Source organism: Corvus moneduloides, chromosome 6 (assembly GCF_009650955.1).
Source record: "Corvus moneduloides isolate bCorMon1 chromosome 6, bCorMon1.pri, whole genome shotgun sequence".
Taxonomy (NCBI): Eukaryota; Metazoa; Chordata; class Aves; order Passeriformes; family Corvidae; genus Corvus; species Corvus moneduloides.
In genome coordinates this window covers 6,699,263-6,726,009 of record NC_045481.1, presented here as the reverse complement: position 1 = coordinate 6,726,009, position 26,747 = coordinate 6,699,263, and the positions used below count along the sequence as shown (strand labels likewise).

General features: G+C 43.5%; 1 protein-coding gene across 6 annotated transcripts; it reads left to right on the top strand.

Annotated features, from left to right (window-relative positions):
- The first annotated feature begins 126 nt into the window (after positions 1–126).
- WDR89 (WD repeat domain 89) lies at positions 127–26,747 on the top strand. Of its 6 annotated transcripts, none has more exons than XM_032113206.1 (4): positions 180–436; positions 1,503–1,585; positions 16,406–18,750; positions 25,946–26,747. In XM_032113206.1, the coding sequence occupies exon 3, from the start codon at positions 16,437–16,439 to the stop codon at positions 17,604–17,606; it is 1,170 nt and encodes a 389-aa protein (XP_031969097.1). In that variant the 5' UTR covers positions 180–436; positions 1,503–1,585; positions 16,406–16,436; the 3' UTR covers positions 17,607–18,750; positions 25,946–26,747. The 6 variants fall into 6 exon arrangements, with proteins under 6 accessions (XP_031969101.1, XP_031969097.1, XP_031969095.1 ...); XM_032113204.1 differs by having other exon boundaries at positions 180–568; XM_032113209.1 differs by having other exon boundaries at positions 190–208.

Genomic DNA, 26,747 nt, shown 5'->3' with positions numbered 1-26,747 from the left:
TTGCACCAATCCCCTTCCGCGCGTCGCTTCCTTCCCCCGCCTCTATGGCCGGAAGATGGCGGCCGCAGCAGCCAATGGGGCGGCGGGAAAGGGCGCGGGGGCGGGGCTGGCAGGGACAGCGCGGTGCGCACGCGGCGGCGGCCGGGGCGGCCGGGCTGGGAGGGACCGGGACGGGGACCCCATGGAGCAGCCGGGATAAGCATCCCGGGTAAGGAACGCTGGCAGGGACAGGGATCCCATGGAGCGGCCGGGATAAGCATCCCGGGTAAGGAACGCCGGCAGGGACAGGGATGCCATGGAGCGGCCGGGATAAGCATCCCGGGTAAGGAACGCCGGCAGGGACAGGGATGCCATGGAGCGGCCGGGATAAGCATCCCGGGTAAGGAACGCGGGCAGGGACAGGGATCCCATGGAGCGGCCGGGATAAGCATCCCGGGTAAGGCACACCGGTAGGGACAGGGATTCCTGGAGCGGCCGGGATAAGGAACCCGGGCAAGGAACTCCTTGGGCGGCCGGAACAAGAACACGGGATAAGGAACCCCTGGCGGAACCGGTGTAAGGATCCTGGGTAAGGAAACCTGGGGGAGCTGAGACAGGAACCCCGGGTGAGGAACACTGTGGGCGCTGGGATGAGGACCCGGGGTGCGGAACACTGGGGGCGCCGGGATAAGGACCCCCGGTGAGGAACACTGGGGGCGCCGGGATGAGGACCCGGGGTGAGGAACACTGGGGGCGCCGGGATGAGGACCCCCGGTGAGGAACACTGAGGGCGCCGGGATGAGGACCCCCGGTGAGGAACACTGGGGGCGCCGGGATGAGGACCCCGGGTGAGGAACATTGGGGGCGCCGGGATGAGGACCCCGGGTGAGGAACATTGGGGGCGCCGGGATGAGGACCCGGGGTGAGGAACACTGGGGGCGCCGGGATGAGGACCCCGGGGTGAGGAACACTGGGGGCGCCGGGATGAGGACCCGGGGTGAGGAACACTGGGGGCGCCGGGATGAGGACCCGGGGTGAGGAACACTGGGGGCGCCGGGATGAGGACCCCGGGGTGAGGAACACTGGGGGCGCCGGGATGAGGACCCCCGGTGAGGAACACTGAGGGCGCCGGGATGAGGACCCCCGGTGAGGAACACTGGGGGCGCCGGGATGAGGACCCCGGGTGAGGAACATTGGGGGCGCCGGGATGAGGACCCCCGGTGAGGAACACTGCGGGGCCCGGACCAGGCCGAGGGAGGTCTGGGCTGAGGACGAGCCGCGGGCGCTGCTGTGGGGAGGGCGCGGGCGCTGTGCCCCTGAGGGACCGTCTGCGGGGGATCCCGGGCAGGGCTGTGAGGGGCGGGCGGGGGTCCTGTGCCGGGGGTTGACCCTGTGCGGTTTGTGGTGGGGCAGAAAGGGGTTTGGGCCGGGAGAGCAGCGGCCCGGACGAGCTCCTGGACATCGGGGCTGGGCTTCTGTGGCTGTGCTGCCCTCCCTCACCGCTGCCTTTCTGCTCCCGTTAGGCTGAACTGAAGCGGCGCTGGCTTTGCTGAGAAGCTGCGCTGTGTCGCTGGCGAGATGTGAACCAGGACGCTCGACTTGCGCTGTGAGTTTATCCCATCCCTCAGCACAGCCTGGGAGCTTCGTTCCCACTCTGGGCAGGGACACCTTAATGATTGTGTGATTCAATAAAATGTATGTATTAGGAAGTTATGCTGGTAAGCACCAGCTGACCTCATCTAGGTTTGGTGCAGATGGGGATCTTTCTTAATAATAGTTACAGTCTAAAACAAACAAAAAAACCCCGCACCCAAACAAATCTGGAAAAGGTCCGAAGAAGAAATGAAAGTTGCAGTTTGGGTTTTTTTGTTTGGTTGTTTTACTCCCTTGGGAAAAAAGGAAAAGAAACTTTTCTGTGGTTTTGAATAAAAAAGTAGTTGCAGAAACTACTGTCAAAGCTGTGATATCCATATCCTTAAATTATATTTTATATAATCAACAGATATCTCAAAATATGCTATGTTGTAGAATTAGCTTTTTCCTACAAGGTACAGGGAGTAGAATTATCAGTTCTGTGTTGTGTTACTGACTCATATTGGTTATAATCCTATAATTCTAAATTAAGTTTTCTTAGAAATGTGTTACATATTTGAAAGAATGCAGAAGCACAAGCTCTTTCTTAGTGCGCTGGGCTTTAGGTCTGTAAAAACTTTGTTCTCAGGACAAAGGTATGTTAATGCCTTTTATTTCCTAATATTGTCAGTATTCCAAATATTTTCTGTTTGAGAGTATAGTTAGATTCAGTGAAGTGTGTGTGCAGAGCAGCTCCTTGAAGATAATTGTCCCTGTCTGCAGAGTAACTGAACAGGTTTGTGTTCATGTGTATCCCATGGTTTCTAGGTGCTAATTTTACATGGTGCTTGTTTAAAGTTTGCATCTTGGTTTCTGTTTGTTTAGAGTTAAAGACTGGTGTAGCTGTTTGTGTTTTCCTCCAAATATCTTTTTATGGTGTTAAAGAACAGCCCTCTAGGGAAAGGTGGGCCCAGAACTCCTGGGCAGCCTCTCCATGCATCGACATGACCTGGGGCCTGCCTGTTTCTTCTGTGGTCTCGGACCTTTTGGAAAGAATGATCCATTTTTTTTCCATATAAGAGTTCTTCTGTGCATGGGATGATCGATGACGTTCAGGTGGCTTTTTAAATGTTTTTTAAAAAAGATCATAGAACCATAGAATGGTTTGGGTTGAAGGGGGTTTTAAAATCTTGTTCCAACCCTCTGCCATGGCAGGGACACCTTCCATCAGACCAGGTTACTCCAAGCCCCATCCAGTCCGGCCTTGAACACTCCCAGGGATGGGGCAGCCACAGCTTCTCTGGGCAACCTGTGCCAGGGTGTCCCCACCCTCACAGTTAAGAATTTCTTCCTGCCCTCTCTCAGTTTTCCATTCCTCCTTGTCCTGTCACTCCAGGCTCTTGTAAATAGTCTCTCTCCATCTTTCTTGCAGGCTCCCTTCAGGTACTGAAAGGCAGCAGTTAGGTCACCCCAAAGCCATCTCTTTTCCAGGCTGAATAATCCCAATTCTCTCAACCTTTCCAGATGTTTTTTTTAATGTTTTTTCTTTCACTGCATCAGTTTTGCTGGGCAAACCTTGGGGTCTGGTCTGTACTTGACAGCATGGGAGGTCTCCTGAGAGACCAGATGGTTGTTACCTGCTGGCACCATTTTCCAGCTGGGTTTTGCAGCTTTGTTGTGCTTTTTACTGGAAGTATAAAAATAATGGTATTTCCAAGCTTTTCTGGGGAAAAGAAGAAAAAATGGCAAAACAGAAGGAAATCAGCACTACCATGCAGCATGCTCAGGTGTGTTGATACCAAGCTGCCTCTGCAGACAGTCTAAGGCTTGGGTTTATTTGGTGAGTAAAAAGATGATTTTTATGGGGCTCAGCTTCTCCTGTGTGGGGACAAGCCCATTAGTGGCTTTCACACCACACATAAAAAAAAAGGTGTTGAGAATTGTGGATAAGAGACTTGGCAAGGTTTTGGAGTGTGCTTTGGGACTTGGAAGCAGTTCAGGTGCAAGATGGGCAATGGAAGATGTAAGAAAGGCAGAAAAAGAGCATATTTGCCCAATCCCATGGGGGTTAGAAAGTTCAACCTCAAACATCTTTGCCATCCTCAGACTTCAACCTGACCCACTACCCCCTTCTCCCTGAGCTCTTCCCCTTCTCATGTCCCTGCAACTGTCTCTTTTCCTTTAACAGAGAAGTTAAACACTAAATAATTACATAAATTCTTGCTGGTGCATTTTCCTCTCTTATTTCCTCCTGCATTTAATTTAGGGCTGGTTAGTTAAGTATATACCATGTCCTGCACGTGACTGAGAGTGGTTTTTTGGCTTCTAAAGTGAATGGGAGGTGGAGGGACCGGGAAACGGGATAGAGATGGGTGCTTTGGTAAATAAAGCTTTAGACTGGGAGTGAAGGATGTCTGATGCCAAAATAATGCCTTGGTTGAATTGTTTCTGTGATTTATTTTTGCCTTAGCTGACACTTTGGTGCAAGTTTTAACAAAATATTTCTGTGAGAACAAAGCAGTGGAAATGGGGGTGGGGAAGAAGCAGCTAAGCCAGTGTACCGCACTGTAAAAATCACACTCAAATTGCAGGACAAACACTGGTAATTCCATTAGGCTGTTCTGATTTTTCTGTCCTGTTTCTAGGTCTTACAGGATGAGTCTTTTCAATGGTCAAAGTAATTTAGAAGTATTGGCAGGAATCAAACTTTGCAGCTGTCCATTTTAACAAGTTCATATTATCCTATAAAGTCTTCAGTCTGATAAATTTTTGTTCTGTTCATGTCAGGTGTTAAAGCCCAGAAGATCTGTTACATTATCATTATTCTCGTTTGTAACATAAACCATCTGTGCTGTCATTTATACCCTTTACAGACTTTATCACCCCTTTTCACATGAGTCTGAAAGCACTTCTTGCAGATTATTAATATTATCAGGGCTTTGTATTATTTTTTATCACACTGTTGGTATTGCTGAAAATGTTTCGACATGACCTTAATGTTTAGTTTGAGACTTTTGCAGCAGATAGAGGAATGCAAGTATTTCAAAACTTGTTAGCTCCTATTGTTTTCCTCTTTGAAACTTGTTTTATATAAGAAGGTACTGTGGCCTTGAAAGGGCACTTGGTATTTTTTTTTTAATTCTGTAGTTTTCCAGCTAAATGAAAACCTAATAAAAAAATCAAAAAGAAAGGGTTCTTTGTTTAATATGGCAACTGAATCTTACCTGTGAAAAAGCATTAAATCACTCCTAGTTCATATGCTGAATTAAATTAAATTATGCAAATCCAAGATCAGTTTTAAAGTAAAACAATTGTTTTGCTGTATTGTTCATAATCTTTCTTGCAATTTCCTTTTTTCTTCAGCAGAATCTTGATTTTTTTTGTATTTTTAATTGATTAACAACTTTTCACTTGCATCTCTCTCTGCACCTTGCCATAACTACCAAGATCTTTTTTTTTCCCTTGTCTGTTATTTCAAGGCAAAAGCATTGCTCAGCTTCTCATTAAAATAAGATGCAGAAGTGCTGTACAATTGGTGAGCAATTAAATTGGTGAAAAGACAACGCAACATTTAACTAAAATTGGCAAACTGGAGTTGTATGCTGGCACTACCTGGAATAGGGAACTTCAGATATTGTTTACTTTGCAGTAATTTGAGGATCTTTTCATAATAATAATCTGTGTATCCTTGTTGCTATGGGAATGCGTGGTAAAGCTGGAATTAAGTGTTATGGCTCCTTTGTGCAATCAGAAGGGACAGGCAGATAGCTGAGAAAGCAAAAATTCTTGTTTAGAAACATGCAGCTCCTCTACTAGCACTTCTAACTTACTTGAGTGTTTATGAGGTGAGAGGATTTGATTTTAGTTTATTCAACGTCTGTCAGGATACCTAAGGAAATACATGACTCAGTTTTGAAAGGGAGAAAAACAGATTTAAAGAAAGAAAGGTTAATTCTAGTGGTTTAATGTCTTGGGCAACTATTACTTTGCATGTGCATTGAACACTCCTGCTTCAGGAATGTTTGTGGGAGATAGATATGAGTGTAACAGATTGAGAGAGGAAGGGTTTGTAGTTGCTGGGTCTGGTTTGTTCATCCCTCTTTCCTGAAAAATTTGAGTGATGGGTGTTTCTGGACTCAGCATTTGCTGGATGCTAAAAGAGCAAATACAAGTGCACACCAGTCAGTCATTCCCTGTATGTTTATGTGTGGATTGCATGGACATATGAGTCTCATCTCACATTATTATGAACTCCGAATGATCAAAATCTCTGAATTGAAGTCACCAAATGAGACTTTATTAAGAACATGAGTATATTTTTAACTTCTGATGGTTCAGAAAGAAAAGTTGTGGCATAGTTGAATTTGGTTTTTTTCCCTTCAGTTTTTCGTGCTAGACAGTTGTAAGTGAAGCATGTCATTTTTGATTAATGGTCTGATTTGAAGAACGGAGGCTTTTAAAAAGAAAAAATACTGGTACTTTATTAATGCTCTTGGGATCGCGTAAAATCATGGCGCCCTCTCTGAGCTGCTCTGGGGCGGTCACTGGCGACATCCGGTGGCCGAGTGCGGAATAACAGCCTCCGGCAATCTGTCCCGAACTCCTTGGGATTCTCCAGCCAACAGCCTCTGGCAGTCTGTCCCGAACTCCTTGGGATTCTCCAGCCAGCAGCCTCTGGCAGTCTGTCCCGAACTCCTTGGGATTCTCCAGCCAGCAGCCTCTGGCAGTCTGTTCCGAACTCCTTGGGATTCTCCAGCCAACAGCCTCTGGCAGTCTGTCCCGAACTCCGTGGGATTCTCCAGCCAACAGCCTCTGGCAGTCTGTCCCGAACTCCGTGGGATTCTCCAGCCAGCAGCCTCGGCATTAGATGTGGCCGGGTGGAGGGGCACGCTCAAGTCCTTAGGCTGCTGTCCCGACGGTCCCAGCGGCGTGGAGAGGAGGTCACGTTAAGCTGGAAGCTGCGTGCTCTCTCTGCACGTACATGCCCTCTTACTAAGGTCTTAATGTTGCTTTTGGAACTATGGACTGAGCAAATATTGTGTCTTGCTATTGTCTGCCTGGCAACGTGGTATCTTCCAGAAAGGAATGATGAGCCAGCTTATCTCAGAGTTGCTTGTTTCTCAGTCTGACTTCCCATTTGGGTTCTTTGCTGTGCAAGGACAGTGCTGGGTGCCAGGCTGGCGAGGTTATAAAAGCAGATGAAGACAGTTAAAGTTTTTACCCCCACTGTTATAATTGGGAAGTATTTTGTGAGATAAACTTTATGATTTCTGTTCCATATTTTATTTATGGTCAGTTTATACTCTTAAACTCTTGTGCCAGTATTGTTCTTGAGTAGCTCCCCTCCCTCCTCAGCATTTATTCCTTTGATGTATTTGTAGATAGTAATCGTATGCCTGCTCAGTCTCTGTCTTTGCCAAGCTACACAAGGCAAAGCATCCAGCGGCCTCTTGTGAAATAAACAGTCCATTACCTGCATCATCTAACCCTTCCTTCTCTGACTTGATTATGGCTTAATTATCAAGACATTGGCCTCAGCAAAGAGCACTGCTGAGAGCCTGCTATGACCCTGTGAAATACAGGTTCACTTAAGCATTGTGAACAAACATGGCTTGAGAGCAGGGTTATTAAAATGCATAAAGCTCTTGGCTTTGCTTTTTATCCCTGTCTTATTTTGGGGCAACAGGCTGCTGAAGACATTGGAAAGGTGTTTGTGGATCTCAGAAAAATAAGTTCCCCACCCAGGGGTTCATGGGTGCTAACAAAAACATAGAGTTCTGTTGTGATTTGCCAGCAGGGATTGTCTGTGTTGCTGGTTACAGCAGATCTCTTGATCAGAATGTCTGGAGTGGGAATTCCTGCATACTTTCTCCTTTGTCCTTCCCTTTCATTATTTTATTTTTTATGACTGAGTCCTAAATTACTTAAAGAGTGAAAAAACAGTTAAACATGAGCTTCCAGAGGAGTATGGAAAAATCACTGTGCATTTGGGTATCATGGAAAGGAAAAGCTGATTTATTTTTTATCTTTTATGGCATTGGTGAAGCTGCTGCTGGAGTTCCATGTATAGTTCAAGAGTAAACACTGTCTAAAGGCTCCTGGAAACGAAGAGCTGAAGAGAGTGCCTTGCATGGGTTCAATGTCCACATCCTTGGTGCCTTAGCATCTTTCATGGAGACTCAAAAGTAAATTTTCCTGTATGGGATGGAGCCAACATAGTTTTGAAACCCTTTATTTCAGCCTCTTCTATCCTCCTGTTGTCACTTAGATGACATCTTTTCCTTTTGTCTGCTACAAAACATTGAAAATTGAGCTTAGGGCATGATAAAGATTCAGCAGAGCCTCCAGCTGTCAGACTGCACAAAGAGCATGTTTTGGAAACTGATAGTCTGTGAACTGTCACGGGCACACAGGGATCTCAAGTTTCTCTTGTTGCTTTGAAACTGGAGAGGGTCTGACAAATTACCTTGACGTGGGGATGTTCTGGAGTAGCTAAATATAAAAAAATGGATAGTGTGGGATGTGACTGGCGAAGACATGTTAGTGATCTGCATGTTCTGGGGAAGCAGATGAGGAAAATGAGGAGAAGTTTTCCCTGCTTAGGCTTGGTAGATGTTTGTGCCTGTGCAATACATCTGGAACTTCAGAGAATTGCTTAGGCAATGATGTTAAGTTGGGGCTTAGAATTACCAAGCACACAAATGTTGTGTGTCTTGTATTCCCCTATATCTGCACATGTAGGGGATTATCTTCTTACCTGTTCACCAGCAACTGATTTAAGCTTGGGTTGTTAAGAAGAGAGTCTTGAAAACATAATAGTTTTGTGTTTTGAAGAATGAGCTCTGATAATGAAGTGTACTTAAAGTAAATTACTGTTGCGAAAGAATTTCTAAAATATTCCAGTAAATAAAACATCGATTTTATGTCATTGTAGGTATTTTGGCACCAGTGTGTGGTAGTAGAAGCTCTTTTTCCAGTTATAGCAAAGTTTCTTCACATCCTTTTATTATGGTTGTTGCTGAATTCAGGCTGAAATTTCCCAGACTTCCTGTGGTGTAGAAATAAATTTTTTGGAAGAATTTCAGCAAATTTTATTAATCTTTGGGAAGACTTCTTACTTATTTCCAGGTTTCTTCTATATGAGGATGTTTGTAGTAAGTGACAATGTCTAAATTGAAGGAATTACATGGTGTTATTTCAGAGTCACTAAATTATTAATGCAGTTGTGTAAGTAATTTTTTCCTTTCACCTTTCTCTGTAGGGTGGATCATTGGTGTTGCCCGTTCATGTGGTGTTTTTCTCAGCTTAAAATGGCCCTGAAAATTGTCGCTCTTGGAGTCCTTTCTTGTAATCCCAAACTTGAAAGGGCATCAGAGCACTTTTTGATTGTGGAATTTGCAGGTGCACCGCAGTGTCACAGTGACTTTTGCATTGTATCTTGTAGTGTAGACATTCAGAACAAGGCTTTTTCTGTGAAAGTCTGCTGCTGACTGTACTTACTAATGTTTGTGTGCCCAAGGATTGTGAGTTGGGCAAATGCTGTCCTTGTTTCATTGATTAAGTGATGAGTGAATGTTGCCCCTTGCTGGGAATTACTCAGCAAGCTGTGCTGTCACAGTCAGGACTAGGAAGTGTTTGTAGGCCAGGTTCTTGTTCAAATCCACTCGGATAAATACTTTATTTCTGTCTTATTTGAGATAACCATCTCGGTGCATAGCTCTAGTGCCAAGTCAGACAGCAAAGCTGTTGGACCTCTTCACAAAAGAAAATGCTGTTAGCAAGCATGAACCTCCTCTGAGCTGCTTGTGGCTGTTGTGTTGAAATGGGAATGGATCAAAACTTAATACTACATGCAGGTGACCATTGTAACCTCCATGTTTGATTTGCAGCACCTGTTGGCTGTGTGTTATTTGAGAGGCTGATTAGTTCTGTATCTTCTTTCCTATGTTTGTGGTCGCAAGAAGTCATCTCAATATGTTGGGTTCAGTGGGAGGTGCTCACAGGAGAAAGGAAATGACTTCTCTGTTGTCGCTGTGGTCTGATGAGATAAGCACAAGTGCAGAAGGCTGAGACTTGGATTCTCTTCAAGGTTTGCAGCAGACTGGCTGGATAGCTGTGGTTCCATTACAGGCAACAGGCACAAACCTCATCTTTGACCCCCATGGCAGAGCCTTGCTCAGTGCAAAAGCCAGAGCACAGCACTGGGGCAGTTTTCCTGTCCTCTAGAATCCACCTGAGGACGCAGCATTTGTTGTTTAGCTGTTCAGAGGGTTCTGAGAGTGCAATTTAAGCATAGATTAGCTTTCAGAGTGTTTTCAAATACAGTGTTCTTTGCCAGAAAAAAAAAAAAGAAAAAAAACATAATATATAGAATTTAGAATACAAATAGCCCAATTACAGTATCTCTTTCTGTAGTTTACCCTTTGCCTCGGACTCTTTCAGATCTGCCTTTATAAAATAGGATTGCTTCTGCTGCAACTTCTGTCAGCTTGATCTGAGAATAGCCATGAGAGTAAAATAGAGCATCTCTTATCCTCTTATTACTCCTTTATTGGATGACTACCTCATCCACACCTGGATGCAGTCACATCCTCTACCTGGTGATGTCAGTACAAGGAAAGCTCCCCCTCACAAGGAAGTTCTTGGTTGGGTCCAGCTGCTCATGGCAGAGTGGGATTTGGGGGACAGTTTCCTTTGTGGCTCCTCTGTTAGTAGGTCTTTGTCACCAGCATGGAATTGGATGAAAAGAGAAGACTGAAAAGAGGTATTCTCAAATGTGTTTGAAATATTATTTTACACAGTTTATTAGAATATTTAGAAACTATGTTTCCCATGTTTATGCCAGGGTCTTCTAAATTGTTCTAAGAAGGTAGGTTAGCAATCTGAGCATCATATTTTAAAATATTTGCCTTAATTTAGAAGCCAAAATTTGTGATTTGGCATTTTTATAGTTTTGTATAGTGCTTTCTAGCTTGAGTTTTATAATTGTACATTGGATTATTCTACACTTTTTCAATTGGCCATCTGGTCTTTTGCAGCTCTTTACCATCTCTTTGGTTCATGAATTTCTGTCAATAGGCTTTCAGTTACTCAAGTTTGAATGTTAATTCATTGCACTTTGGACCTGAAGGCATGCCTGAATGTTCTAGATCTCACCTGTCTCCACCATATTTTCTAGTGTTCGATGCAAAATCAGGATAGGTCTTTCTAGTTTGAATGCAGAATCTTACACCAAAAAAGAAACCAACCTGAAAGTTTTCTTTTGATGAAAATAGTCACTGTATGGTTTTTATGATTTATGCATTTAAAGCTATGCTTGATCCAATCCAGAAGTTGTTTTTGCATTCTCTTTCTATGGATGTGCAGTATAATATTCAAAACAGGTTTTGTTTCTGAATTGATGTGAAGACCTGCTTATGTCCCCAAAAGATGAGTTCACAAAAGTGGTAGTTTCCATTTTTAAATTTTTTTTTAAATTATTGAACCCCAAAGCACTGAGCAGCTGGGCCTTTTTCCCTTTATTCTCTCTTACCTCGGACTCTTATTTTTTCCCTCCAACCAATACTGTTTAAGGCCATTTCCTTGGTTCTGTCTCCCACCTAAAGCTCCTCTTTCCATTGCTAAACAGGATTGTACCCTGAAGCTCAGTCCTGGTGGGAGGGCAGGAATTGATTTCATAAAAGGCAAGTAGCTTGGTAGACGTAATTTTTTTGATCTTCCCATAGACTTTGTGTTTTATCTTTTTCCTCCTTTCTATTCTACTGATACCATTTTCTCTGTGCTGCAAATGAAGAATTACATGGAGCTTCTTTCTGACTGTGCTTTACATTTGGAAGCGAGATGTAGCTGATATGAGAGGATGAAATAATTCTCTTGGCAGTTACATCTTGTCTCTGCACTTTAGTGTAGCCTCTTGTGCATTTTATTCCCTTCCTGCCTGATGACTTAAATGCTCTTGTCTTTGCCTTCAGCAGGCTTTGTGGGAATGCTGGAAAAACCCCTTCTCCCTCTGCTTGGGTAAAACAACAAAACCAGCTATGGGAGCGTGTGTCCTGGAGAAACTCTGCATTCCTGAGGGGTGCTCTGTGCTTCCCCTCAGTGCTCAGATGGTTTGTTGATCCATCTTCTGCTGGGGAGTGGTGCCAGTGAGGAGAGGTCTCTGCAGGCTCCTGCATCAGGGAAGTGCAGCATTGATGTGTTCTCCCTGCCTTGGCAGCTCTGCTTTCAAATGCAAACCACATGTCCTGTGCATGCATGAGCTGCTTCCCGCTGCCCAGAGCTCCACGTTTGTTCTCAGCTTGTTCTTGAACTTTTAATAATGGTGAAAATAAAGGGAGAGTCTGTTTGTATTGTTTATAGTAGGAAAGAACAGTGCAAGATTTCATCTACTGCTGCTCAGATCCCTTGATATTTTTGGTACTTGACCTCTGCAGAGAAGACTGCCAGAACTACAGGTCATTTTCATTATGTATTTCTACCCTCCTATTCCTAAATTACTCTTACATTAGCGATTAAATCTTTGAGAATGTGCTGGTTTTCCACATTTTCACTCTTATTTTTCAAAGGAAAATTTGTATTTCTATATATTTTTGAGCTAACATTCCCTTTTGGAAAAGGGAACTATGCAACTTGGCAGCATCTTCTGTACACCACTCAAAGGAAAAAGGAAATAACTTATGATTTGCCGGTTTATCCTTTGAAAAACGTTCTGGATTGAAGAGGACTGATGAGCCTGTTGGCTTGAACTGAGGCTGCGACGTTTAGAATACTGCACAAACAGCACAGCAGTATGTGCTGGGACAATGCTAAGTGCTTAGTTTCTGCAGATAGGTACTTGCTTTTCATTTCTCCACCATTGGAAAGGGCTGCCTTTGGCACAACTGTTTGCTTCCAGTCTTGCTGTGTGGTTGTTTCTACACTCCACCAGTGAAAAACACGTAACAAAGGCATCTGAAAATCCTGTCCTGCCTCTTTGGCATCACTTCCACTTCGTGCCTTCTATTCTAAACATTGAGTTTACTTCTTTTTTAAAGGAGCCTTGTAGGATGCCCTGGAGGTCAAAATATTTTAGGCTGTTTCAGAGAACTGTATTTATTCTGAGTTCCCAAGATATAATGAGTTTTGAGTATTCTTCCAGAAGCTTATTGGTTTTGGTAGTTGTGATATGCAGGAGACGTGCAGGGGTTGCATGTAACTGTGTACTTAATTCATTCATGAGTATAGTTCCAGAAGTCTAGCTATAATAACACAAAAGTTTCAAGTTTAATTTATAGAAGGTGGCTTTTCCTGGCTCGGAGGCTGCAGGTGTGAATGCAGCTGAAAGATTCAGCTGTTCCACATAAGGAATGATGATCCCTAGGGATGGGATTGCACCTCTGTTTCAAAGACAGGTGACTGGCCAGAGCCAGACACCTTCAGCCAGGTACTAATGTGTCATCCCAGTGGTGGTGGTTTCCTGGCACCTTGACATCACCTGGATTTTGTCAGTATTGAGACTACAGATCCAGACTGCGGGCCACTGTGAGCTGGAGAAAGTGAAAAACCTGAATTAATTGAACTACCTCACATTCTGAGCAGAGGAGGAACCATGGGGAAAGAAGAGCTTTTGGCCAGTGACCTCTGTGATTTCTTCTGAGACTGGAGCAGTCCAAGAGCAAGCTGTCGGTGCCCTACAAAGTCTTTGTGTCAGAGAGTTTGTCACATGAACTTGAGCAGTTCTCCTCGCTGATCATCACAACTGGCTGTTGTGCTTTATCCACAGTATGTCACGTTTCAAAGACTCTGATTTTGCCAAAGGATTCTTTGGAAAACAGATACCTCTGTTGTTGAACTTAAGGAACTAAAAGTGCTTCAGTGCAGAGGACCATGTGCTTTGTATGTGGCTGCACTCCAGTGCTTAGTTATCTTCTATTGTGCTTGGAAGACCATTGTTTCCTATTTGTCTCATAAATTTAACACAGATCCTATTCCTGCCATTTAAACTTTCCCATCAAAATACAACAGTGACTTCCCTTTCTGAAAAGGAAGGGCTGGCAGCTACACCCTGAAGTTTGAGCATGAATTGTTTATATAACCTTCAATCACAATTTCATAATAGTCTTTCTTACCAAGGCAGACATTTTACTGGGTTTTTAGCAAAAACCTGGCTGCCATTGAACACAATTTTAAGGCTTCTTAGTTGTTGCAGTGGAAATAGAATTGAAAACTGAACCCTTCACCTTCCTGATGGTAGAAATTGCAATTCTGTCTGAAAACATGAACAGCGTTTTGTGGTATTTCAGAATAGCTGTACTTAAGTCATTCTGGGCAAAAGTTTAAGAGTTGTCTTGAGCTAATTTTATTTCCCAGAAAATATTATTAAAACTGAATGAACCTGCTTTTGCAGACTCTGGCTTTTTACAACTTCTGGGTATTTGTAGAGTTCCCTCGCCTTCCCCAGCAGTAAAAGCTCTGACATGAGTGTTGTAGAAACTGCTTATTGAAAGATATTCTCTATCACAGTCAGTAATATTTAAACAACTGCAGCTTGCCTTCCAAATGGATGACATTTGTCAGGAACATGTCTGTTTGAGTTTACTTGGCCTTTTGAGTAGACAAAGTCTGAATATTTAGAGCTTAAAATTCAGGTCAGCTTGGAAAACTACATTTTTCTTACAAGACATTTACAGAGAGAACCTGATTTTTTTAGTAACCATAGCACTGCAGGAGAGCTGGTTTGCAAAAACTCCTTTCTCCACCCTCAAGCATGTGTGTTTGAAACTCTCTTTAAATAGAAGCTTCCAATGTAATTCTTCAGTAAATTGAATTAAGTAGTTTTCCTAATTAATAATGTTAAAATATTTTATTTCTTCAGTTTATATTATTAATTTGCATGGGTGTTTAACAGTTTTGTGTTTAAGCAGTGTGGCAAACAGCGTTTGAGAACAGTTGGCTTTATGTAATAGTTCTAGTAAAAGCTTGTTTCATTTGAGGACGTACCCAGAAAAGTAAGTAAGGAACAAGTTCAGTGGGTAGGTTGTACACAGGGTAATCCCAGAAAACACGCTGAACTTCTTTGCTTCAGAGGGGAAAGGAGTTTCCACAGGATGTCTGCATTTTATGGCAAAAATGACTGGTAGATGTTCTCTGAAAGGTTGCTTTGATGTAGAAGATTAACCTGGGGACCTCATTGTCCGGATACTGGTGAGGCAAATCGCTTAGGGAGATGATTACTTGTGACTTGGGAATTAAGTTTTTATGTGTGCCTACTTAAGCTGTTTTTTAAGAATTTGCTTGTTTGTCACATGGTGTTGTGAATATTTGTGTGCACCAAACCAGAGGAGGAGGGAAAGCAAAACCCTGAAACCACAAACAGCACCAAGAACAAAAAAAGCAGAATGCAGCTTTGTCATAGCAACTTTTCCTTTGTTTTTGGTCTCTCATGGACCATTAAAATAATTATGACTAAAGCAAGTAATACATGGAAACTTGCACATTCTGCCCCTAAAAATCCAGCCTGAAGAATTTGCAGAAAAATTGATGATAAAACAGCTGGGAAGGCATGAGAATATTTTCTTGCATTCTGTGTCTGCCTGATTTTTACTCCATTTCTGTTTGGATTTCTTTTTTAAAGGGTCGTTTCGTGCATGTGGTACCTTGGATTGGCTGCTGGCCCAGACCTTAAGGAAGTATCAGTACCAGTGAGAAATCACTGGAGTGTTGACCCCTTAAAACCTGCTGTGATTCCCTCAATGTTTGGGTTTTGATTCTTTTTAAACACAGAACAGTGGTCTAATTGAATGTGTGTTTTTAACAGAAGTGGATGACCGTATTAACATACCTCCATCTTCTTTAAAAAATGGTTGTAGTTTGTGAACCACTAAAACCCTTGCAAATATCTCTTTAAAATGTAAATACTGCTGTGCTTTTTCTGACTCTGAATTGATGGTATCTTTACTGCAATTACAGAATAGAATTTTCTGGTGTGTTATAGAAAGGAAAACTGTATTTTTCCTTTTAGAGCATATTTTAGAAGTGAATCTATGAGAGGATCAGGAGAAATTTGTTTAATTTTGGTTTTGCTGGGTAAAGTTTGCATTTGTGTGCATCACTGAAATAGTTTGGGTTTCTAGGGAGGTTCAGCAGTGCCAGAGAGGAATTGCCTCTGAAGGGAAGATTTTTATCAGCTGCACTAAACATCAGTGTTCTGTGGTTTTACAGGAGGCTCAGAAAGCGTTGAGGTGCTTAATTGCAGTGAATTCCACGTCACGTAGCTCGTTTAGGTTGTCCATGATACACTGGCAGGTGTTTCTGTGTGTCATTGGGCACCTAAATACTTGTAAAATTACCTCACCAGGCCATTTCAGGCTGTAGTGCTGTGTAATTTTGGTCTTGTTCTCTGCCTCCCCTGTGCACGTCCCTCAGCACAGAAGTTCACTTAAGAAGTCTCCTGCAGTCGTACTGTTGCAGCTGTTTGTGGGCTGTGCTTCCTAGAACAAAACTTACTCCTCCTCAGGTAGAGGGGGTGACTTAATTTTGTTTCCACTTGTGGAGAACATCACCTTACTTTATAAAAATAATAAAGCAAATTTAGCTAAGTGACTCTCCCAGGATTCCCAGATAGACTGTTTAATCTGTTAAGGGGATTATCTGGTGTAGTGCTTACAGACGTGAGAGATTGAACTCCTTGAATCAGGGAGCCCTTTCCTGTTCTGTGTTCCTGTGAATGAAGTTGTGGTGGGCAGGACATTGGGATAATTGAATTTTAGCTCCACGCATCACTTCTGCACGAGATGCTTTCTCATACGTGTACTTAAAGCTAACACTGTTTAAGAATGCTGTAGTTAAAACTCTCCTTTTCTTTTATTTATTCCAGGTTTCTGGCAAGGCTGGGGAGAGCGTTCGAGATGATGGCAGTGGAGAAGGTGGAGGAGCAGCTGGCTAGTCTGCGCATAGCCAGGCGCTGTGTGCCCAGCGAGGAGCCCGCCTACCTGCTGGACATTGACACCTCCACAGCTGCCCAGCCCGGGAGCAGCCGCTTCGTGGCAGTTTCCTGTTCCAATAAATCCATCAGGGTGTACGACAGGGAGACGCTGCACTTCCTGCGGGAATACAGCGGCCATCCCGGGATCCTCAGCGGGGTCAGGTTTGCACACGTGTGTGACAGTGTGGTGTTCTCAGCCTGCAGTGAGGGCACAGTGAAGTGCTGGGATGTTCGCTCAGCCACGCAGAAGCCTGTGCAGGTGTTCAGTGGCTATCCTTCCAATGTCTTCATCAGCTTTGATGTCAGCTGCAGTGACCTCATTGTTTGTGCCGGAACGGAAAAAGTTGATAAGGACACGTTTCTGGTGTTTTGGGATGCAAGAGGCATTACAGACTGTGCCAGCACAACTAAAGAACCCTTGGGAGTCTATTCTGAAAGCCACAATGATGACATCACTAAAATCTGTTTCCATCCTATCCAACCCAATTTGGTAGTGTCTGGGTCAACCGATGGCTTGGTGAATGTGTTTGACATCAACAAGGATAATGAAGATGATGCTTTGATATCAACTTGCAATTCAGATTCATCAGTGAGTTCTCTTGGCTGGTCTGGGGAAGATTACAAACAGGTCTATTGCATGACACACGATGAGGGGTTCTGCTGGTGGGACATGGCTCAGCTGGACACCGAAGAACCAATAACCCTGCTGCATGTTCTGGATGTCAGAGAGTCAGTCTGCGCTGAAAACCACGGCCTGCATTACCTGGTGGGTGGCTTGTACCACGAAAAGGCAGGGAAACTCTTCCTGATTGGGGGAACCTCCACAGGAAACATGCATGTGATCAGCTGCAGCAGCGATGGCCTGAGCCTGGTGGGGACCCTGTGTGGTGGACACTCGGCCACCGTCCGCTCCTTCTGCTGGAGCCCGACGGATGAGTCTCTGCTGACGGGTGGAGAGGATGCTCAGCTGTTGCTATGGAAACCTGGAGCTGTGGAAAGGTCCCTCACAAAGAAAGCATCTCTGAAGGTCTCTTCTTCTGTGCAGAAGAGAGTGAGAGTTCACAACACCTCCCTCAAAAGCAAGAAAAAGTAAATTGCCTAAAGTGGGAATCTCTGTTGTGTAGAGCTTTCCTGGTGTTTAATCTCTAGGCAATACTTGGCCATGTTTTATTTGGAGGTTTTCTGTGGAAAGAGCTGTGGTGCTTGAATTCCCCCTGGGAATGTATTTCAGTCATCAGAAGAATGCCTTTTATTTTTTTTTTTAAGTTGCTAATATTAATCAGAAAAGAGTAAACATTTTCTCCTGAGTTCTTGAACAACCGATGTTAAATCATATTATATAAAACTGTTTCTGTGGTTATTTCATGTCTCAGACAATGTTTAAAATACATAAGACAGGCCTGTGGTTTGCATAGTTTGTTACCTTTTCAATGATATTCCCTGGCACATTTTAAAAGCTTTTGTATTCCATGCTGTATTTTGCTTTCTTCACAGAAAACTTAATGAAATTGCTCAATTTAGTAAAAGATTTTATGTCACATCTTAATGCCTGAAGGAATTACTTCTTGATGAAACAGAAAATAAGTAGTTTTGCACTGTCACGTCACTGGTTTAGAACAAGCTCATAAAGAAGCAGCTGATAGAGCCATATTTTTCATAGCAGATATGAATGTATTCAACCAAACAGCAGCTAATTTGTATGAGTATGAGAACTGTTAAACTGGCATTATTTCCTGCATGAAAATACCCAAGAATTTTGCAAGCAGCTTCATTCTCTCCTCCTAATTGCTCCTGGAAGACTGGGGAGATCTTTGGTGAGTTGGAGAAATTGGTGGGTGTAATTACACCAGTGGTGCTTAAAATCCCAAACCCTGACTTGAAAGAAACTAGTATCACATGCCAGGTGGGGATGCTGAAACCCAAAAATGAACACTGCCTTCAGAGACTACTTAATGGAGGAACAGACTGATATGAGGAGACTCTAACAAAATATTTTAGAGGTCAGCCTGCGTCCTTTAAGAAATGTTTCTCTCTGCAGAGAGGTTTTATGTTTGGACATCTCCCCAGGAGAGCTTTGTTTTATTATTTCATCGAATACCCATTGCATGGTGCAAAAACAGCCCTGTACTTGTAAAATGGGTGAGACTTTATGCTTATTCTTCTTTGCTGGCAGACTCCAACCTGTGCCCCTGGCTCTGCATGCACACTCACCTCCAGCCTTCCCAGGACCACTGCAGGTAAATGGTGGTGGTATTTAGGCTGTAGTTACACATGTGCACTACAACTGAAACCAGCACCAGAGTGTTATGAATTGCTCTGTTACAGATTAGCTGGCAAAGGATTTAAGAGGGGTTGGTTTATTTTTTTTTCCCTTGAAAGTGGATAGGTAATTCTTTCAGAACAAGTCCTGAACATCAGGTTTAGAGGATTATCCTGGAGTTTAGAGACAGTTTCTGAGGTACGGAAGATACTCTAGTGTACTCTAGGTTACAGCTGTGCTGAAGATGCCTGAATCATCTCCGGAATTGAATCCTTTTCAACCACAAGTATCGAGTTTCCACATGATGTTTCACAAACTGTTAATACCCTTTAGCCACAACTGTGAATCCATTGTTGGTTTGGGTTTGCCTCTTGGTGATAAGTAAGATGATTCACTTGGTTTTGTTACTGCTGGTTATTTAAAAGTGCAGCTTCAATTTAAAATCGCAGTTCTCTACACTTTTTTTTTTTCATTACTTGTGTTAAATTCATATTGTTCCCAATGTCCTTATCTGTTGCTTTCCAAATAACATTTTGCTATTTTGAGATGAGGTGGGTAGTGAGTGTCAGGGCTATGATGCACCTGGATCATGTGCACTCCCAGGATTTATTATCCCAGGTCCCTGTTTTTTGCCTATTGTGTAACCGAGTGGACCAAAAGCTTCAGGCCCCTCTGAATTCACTGTAAAGCCCTCATGGGTCTGACTTGGTTCAGTGCCAAATTGGGGGTGGGGGACTGAAGGATGATTTCTGAGACCTATTTCATTGCAAGTACAGTGTATAACTTGCTTTTTAGATGTTTATCCACTCTTTTCCTGGTATCTTGACACATTCAGTGGAGTAAAGTCTTTGGGTCTGTCTCCTGCTTGATTTCTTGAGGACCGGTTTGTGTGCACATAGAGAAGTGTACAGAGAAGGGAGCTTGTGGTTGCCTCCACTTGCTTTTAAGTGACTGCTGAGTGAAATTCCAGTGTGCTCTGCCAGCTGCCTCTGAATTAAAGCAGCAGAGGTGGGAATTGTGGGACTGAAGAGTTTGCAGTATGCAACCTGTGTCTGTTACCTTGTTTCTGAATTACAGGGATATCGATTTGTTCTGTATCAGTTACAGCCATGATTTTCCCTGAGAAGCTGATTTCTCCCTTTTACGTGCATAACGGAAATAGCAGCAGAAGGGGAAAAATGTGTGTCTGTATCTTAAAATTCTGCAAAGGCACAGCAGCTGTCATGAGACTCAGGCTTGTGTTGCCTCTGAAAATACTCAATTTTGTTGTTTCTCTTTTTCTTTTGTGTTGACTTAATTTCAGGTTAATACCCATAAAATAAACATAGATGGAAACCACATGTTAACAAGTAATTAGCACTGCTTGCTTCTGCAAGCTGCAAACACTATTTCATAGACCACAGAGCACAGGCAGAATCCTTGTGTGATCACATAAATAATAATAGACTCGAAATCAGGTTAACTTTGTCTGACTGTATTTAATCTCTTAGGTTAGTTTTAACATCTGTAGATTGGCTTCAGCATTGGTAAGAAACTCTGAATCATGGGATCACAGAATGGTTCGAGTTTGAAGGGACCTTTAAAGGTGATTTAGTCCAACTCCCCTGCAAGGAGAAGGGACATCTTCAACTCATCCAGGTTGCTCAGAGCCCCGTCCAACAGGCCTTGAGTGTTTCCAGGGATGGGGCATCCACCACCTCTCTGGGAAACCTGTGCCAGTGTTTTACCACCCTCCAATTCAGAAGCATGCAGTAGGGGACTGTGTCAAAGGCCTTGCAGGAATCCCGACCTGACCTTTATAAAACTTACATAATTGGAAGTATGTGCAAGTAGCTTTCGGAATTCATCACTGTGTGAATTGTTTAACCCCAAGGGAAGCTTTAATTCCGGAAGCAGTATCAGATTTGTTCCAGTAAATGAAAAGCAGAAATCCAGATAGCCTACTTAAATGCAAAAAACAGTGTCCATCTTTATTCAGAGTTTATAGTAAACCTGTTGTACGATGTATCTGAGCAGAAGGAGATTATCCTGCTGTAAACACGTGAAAATTAACTTACTTGCAGTTTGCACATTCTGAAATTTACTCTTCGTTTCTTTTTCTTTTCTCTGTGATTAAAATGCAATACTTGCATGCTCGACACTGTTTTTCAAAAAAAAAAAAAAAAAGATGTATGAAGATAACATCCCACAGTTGGTGGACAACTTCAGCAATTACTTGAGTGTAGGAATTTTACCCACACTTTGGGGTTGAGGTGGAAATTTATTTGACAAATCTAAAGCTGTGAATTCATTTCTGGGTGGAAGTTATTTGGCCAGTTGCCAGCCATAAGCTATTCTGTGGCCAGATTGTATATGGAACATGTCCTATGTATTCAAACCATATATCTACATTCAAATATCCCTTAGCAGAGAACCTGATACAGTAAAACATTTTAAAGACATGAAGTGCAAGCCTTATACTGTTTCAAATGACAGCTTTCTCTTGGCTTCTAGTGTGCTGTGGCTCTGTAGGTCAGAGTGTTGTGTGAAGCAATACATTTTGTCATGGGAAGTGCTGACTCGGCCCCTGCACACTCCTGGAGCTGTATCTTGTGTTTTACAGGATCCCAGACTGGTTGGGGTTGGAAGGGACCTCTGGAGATCATCTGGTCCAACCCCCCGCTCAAGCAGGTTCACCTAGAGTAGGTTGCACAGGATTGTGTTCAGGCAGGGTTTGAATATCTCCAAGGAAGGAGACTCCACAGCCTCTCTGGGCAGCTGTTCCAGTGCTCTGCCACCCTCACAATAAACAAGTTTTTCCTCATATTCTGATGGAACTTCCTGTGCATCAGTTTCTTCCTGTTGCCCCTGTCCTGTCACTGAAAAGAGCCTGGTCTCATCCTCTTGGCACTCACCCTTAAATATTTGGGTTTTGGGGAGGGTCCCTTCTGTCAGGAAGGGGTTGGGTATGGATGCAGTTAATTGCAGTGTCAGTTTATTAGCAAAGCTTTTGTACTCTTGAAAGAACTTGCCCATCTCCTAAAGCTCATCTGCATTTGCCATGGTTAATTTGGAATTGTTTCTCTCCACCGCTTCAAAATGATCTTCTGTTGTTTGGCTTCTCGGTCTCTTTTTGGATGGGGTGGTAGTGAGTTGTGTTGGTACCTGCTTTTCTGAAGAGATGAGTCCTGTTCCTTTCCTCTGGGAGCTCTTCTGCCCTGTGCATGGGCTGCTGGACTCTGCACTTCCATACCACACCAAATGGAGGGTGGGAAACGGAGGGAAGAAAAAGGGGAGGTTGGCCCCAGCTGACCCTCTGACAGGGCATCTCTCCAGGGAAGCTTGATAAGGAGCTGGACCCTCTAACTTTTGAAATACATGTGAGAGTTTATTCTTGAGCTTGATGTAAGCTGGATAGGACCTCAAATAAATTATGCAAGACATAAACACCCTTCAAGCATAAAAGCCAGTTCCTGTTTGTCTGTGAGATGAACAATTTGGCAGTGAAGCGTGTGAGAGGCAGAAGGTGTTCACTCACCCAGGCTGGGTGTTCTTTACTCCAGGAGCAGTGAGCACAGCCACTGGTTGAGCCACTCTTGCTCTCCCTGCTCTGCAGGAACCAATGGATTTGGGGATTCCAAGTGCCGTGAAAAAACAGAAGGGCAGGAGTCAGTGTGGAGATGACAGCTAAAGGCAGCAATTCAGTCAGTGAACTTGCTGCTGTTGGGTGATTACACAGTTCCCTGATTGCTTATCAGAGTTATTTGCTGATAACCTATCAACCAGTTCTGAGGATCTTTGATAACTTCTTGGTTTCTGTTTCCTTTTTCTGCACCAGTTTGTGACCTCGTATGGCTGAGGGGAGAGGGGTTACCTGCAGTTACTGCCACTGCCTGTGTGGCTTCAGCTTCCTGACAGGGTGTTCTTTCCTGCTGGGATTTCTACACGTGTATTTTCTTCCAGCCTTCCTCCTCATGCCTTTGGATACTTTGAAATCTATATTTTGGACGTTATCTACTTTTCTGGAAATAGAATGTCAGAAAATACTATTCTGTATACTCTTCCTGCAATCTTGGCACCAGTGTTTTTAAGGAAATAGATTACATTTTCAATAGCAATTTCAGTCTTACTCGCTTGTGCTCTGACTAAAGATTTGATGGTGCTCTAAATCCCATAAAGGTGGTACTTGAGCAGCCTGTGGCTGCAAGAACTCAGAACTGGCAGTGAGAAATGCTGGGAGGAGTTCAGGAGAGCTCTCAGTACTGATTTAAAATGATCATTTTGAGAAATGTCCTGAAAGTGGGGAAAAAGAAGGTCCAATAACTCAAAATACACAGTAGGGCACTGAAGGACTGCTGCATCCCAGGTAATATATTTGATATTACTGATTTGGAGAGTATATTAGATAAAAGCTGAAGCACTTTTAGAGACTGAGAGTCCACTTTTCTGGATGTTTTTAATACAGGAGTTCTTGATTACTAAAGGAATTGAATACTTGGAAGTACAATGTCTGTCAGCCCTCTCTACTTCAGGTCCAAATTAAAATACTGAATATGCACACAGCAGGCCAAAGAGCTGGAAGTGGCTCCCTTAACTTTTACTGGGACTTCTGGAGAGCAATGCCCATAAACCAAGCACAGTGGTTCTGATTTATGTCGTTGATTTCAGTAATGCAGATATATGAAAAATGAAGGCAGAAAGGCAGGCTGGTAAAATGTTTGTAACGGTGTCTTAGATGTTATGTGAGCTGATGATCCTGTCTTGAAAAAACTGAGGCTGACACACTTTGCTGTTGGGAACTCTGACTGGCACATGGAGATCTCAAATGTTCCTTTAAAAGTTTTTCCTCAGACACTTAGAGAATAGAGTGCACTGTTTTCTAGCAGTAATTTGGGCATAATTTGAAGAAAGGATGCTCAGGGCTTCACCCTAGCAATGATCTGGGTGATATGTCTCAGTTTAGGACTGATACATGAGGGATCAGGATAAACAGGGGGATGTTCCTTGGATCAACTAGGATGGTGGTATGCTTCACACCCCAAAAATCAAAGACTGGCTGAGACCAGCACTGCACAACCTAGTGTTCATTAGAAATGAATGAGCATTTAATGAAACATTCTTGTTTTGATAAATGAAGACACATAATGCTGTATGGGTCAGAAGGATACCTCTAGATAGCAACCCATCAACAAGGCAGTAATAAAGATCTCGTGTAGCTTTCTAGATGCGTGTGGTATTAGAGCCACAGGTACATTAAATGATTGTTGGAATTAATTTTTATAGTTGGGTTGAATTTATGGAGTCCTAACTGTTGCAAACAGGAGAAAGTATGAAGGCAAGTCAGGAATGGAGTAATAGGAGCACACAGGCATCCCACCAGCTGCCAAGGAATGAATAGTGGTGCTTTGTTAAAACATTTTGGCTAAAATAAGTCCAAATCCTTATTTATTCTTAATAGTGTTATTATTTTAACATTTCTGTTGTGGTTTATTGCCTGGATGCCTAGACAGTGAGTGAGCTGTAACTCAGTTGTTCCAAGCGAGCTCAGGGCCACGTGCAGGGAGTGAGAGCTGCTCTTCCCTCTCTGTCCCCACCTGCCAGCCAGGACACTCCTGTCTCCCAGGTTTCACCTCACTTTTATTTTAGATGTTCTAAGTCTGCAGATTTATTCTATTTCATAGAAGAATTTGCTCCCATTTGTTTTCCAAACTGCTACAATGCCCCAAGATTGCATTTAAATGGGACATAGCTGAAGTATTTGTGGTTTCTTCCAGGGGTGTGCATTAGACCCATTTGCTGATTTATTATTAGGCACATTTAATAGATTTACTAGTTAGCACCTGGAGAATTACCTATTTATGCATTAATACAGCAGTTTTAACTGACTTGTCAATACTCTTTAAATACATACACACAAAAAATCTCCTGAGACTTGATTATAGTTGACAATTTCTGTAGGTGGGGGTGTTTTTAGAGAGTTTTGTTGATGAAACAATTCTGAAAAGCTCCATAGTATCTTGTAAATGAAGAGTCAGTGTTTTCCAGATGGCTCTATAAATAAATTTGGTAGATGCAGAAGTGAAGGTATTTCAAGAGCTCCAGGCGTGTTTTTGCACACAGTGCTATGGTGAGCTAATAGAGGAAATGAACTTCCTTTTGTTTGCAAAATACAAAACCCCTCCAGTTCTTAACGTTTTTTCCACCCCGCCGGGCGAGTTCAGCCCCGGCGCAGCTTTTCCGTGTGGATCCTGGGTTTCCACCTGTACCACGGTCAGGAACCTGGGGGAGAGGCCACAGGGAGCTCTACCCAGCTCATGTGGGTGCAAACCAGAGCATTCTGCTGGGTCAGAATCCAAGGTCTGGGAGAATAAAGCCTGCACGTGTGCCTGGCCTAGAGAAGCAAGAGCTGAGAGCAGTTGCTGCTGCTTGTGTCCTGCCATTCTTTTCCCTATTTTTTTTAAACATTAACTTCCAATGCAAGCTGGTGTTGTCTTACTACAAACAGAGAGGGTTACTGAACTAACACTTGAGACAGCAGAATCCAGGTAGCCAAGAAGGCCAGTGGCACCTGGCCTTTGTCAGGGCAGTGATCGTCCCCTTTGTGCTGGGCACTGGTGAGGCCACACCTCACATCCTGTGTTCAGTTCTGGCCCCTCAGTTCAAGAAAGACACTGAGGGGCTGGAGTGTACCCAGAGAAGGGAAGGGAGCTGGGGAAGGGTCTGGAGCACAAGTCTGATGAGGAGCAGCTGAGGTAGCTGGGGGGGTTCAGCCTGGACAAAAGGAGACTCAGGGGAGATGTTCTCACAGCTCCTTGACAGGAGGGTGCAGCCAGGTGGGGATCAGGCTCTTCTGCCAGGTAACAAGGGACAGGATAAGAGGAAATGGCCTCACACTGGACCAGGCGAGGTTTAGATGGAACATTAGGAAAAATTTCTTCATGGAAAAGATTATCAAGCATTGGAACAGGCTGCCCAGGGCAGTGGGGGAGTCACCATCCCTGGAGGGCTTTAAAAGGTGTAGATGTGGCACTTGGGGACGTGGTTTAGTGGTGGCCTTGGCAGTGCTGGGTTAATGTCGGACTCAATGTTAGAGGTCTCTTCCAGCCTTAGTGATTCTGTGGTTCTGTGATTGTCTAAGAACCTCCTGTTCCCTGCCTTGCTCTGCTTGATCTCAAACAATTTCTGTTCTTTAGGCAAAGGTGAACTTGACAGTTAACAGGAAAATTCCAACTCTCTTGTCTCACCACACAAGCACTGGGACAACACCAAAGAAACAGGAAACATGCTGTTCTAAAGTAAGTACTTGTAATCCCAAACTGCAAGACTTACTAAGTGCTCTAAGAGCACTCTCTTGCTTGCTGATGTTTTGGGTTGTGGGGCTTTGTGCAGGATATTGAAAGAAGAGTGGGAATTGCAGGGCATTGTGCCCACCTGCCCTGTTACCTGTTGGAATGTGCAGAGGGATCAGGTGTGTGCACCCCTGCTCAAATGGTGGTCTGAGAGACACTTTGCTCCACTTTGTGGAGCTGGGAATTGCTTATGAATGCAATCAGCTATCAGAAAGGTTTTAATAGGGTTGATACTAAAGCAACTGTGTAAGTGGAATAGTCTAAAATATATACTTGGAATAATAAACTTTTGCTAATCTCCTGGAAGGAAATGGCGCTCTGTCACTCAAAAGATTATTTTCCCCAGATTTTAGACCAGATTTAAGCTGGGTTCTGCACCCCCCCCCACCCCCCCCCATTATCTCCAGTATAACTAAAATGAGCCAGCTAATTTTTAAAGCTATGTTACATAGTTATTGTCAAGCAGTGAAATTTAAAAAACCTCTACACTGTAGAACCCAAGTGGAATCTAAGTTTCTGAAAGCACAGATTTTTTTTTTTTTAACATAAAAAATACACATTTTGTTCCATCAGGAGGGTTTAATTACTATATATTTCATGAGCAGAATGGTCTTGAAACCCATTAATAAAAAATGGTACAAAACAG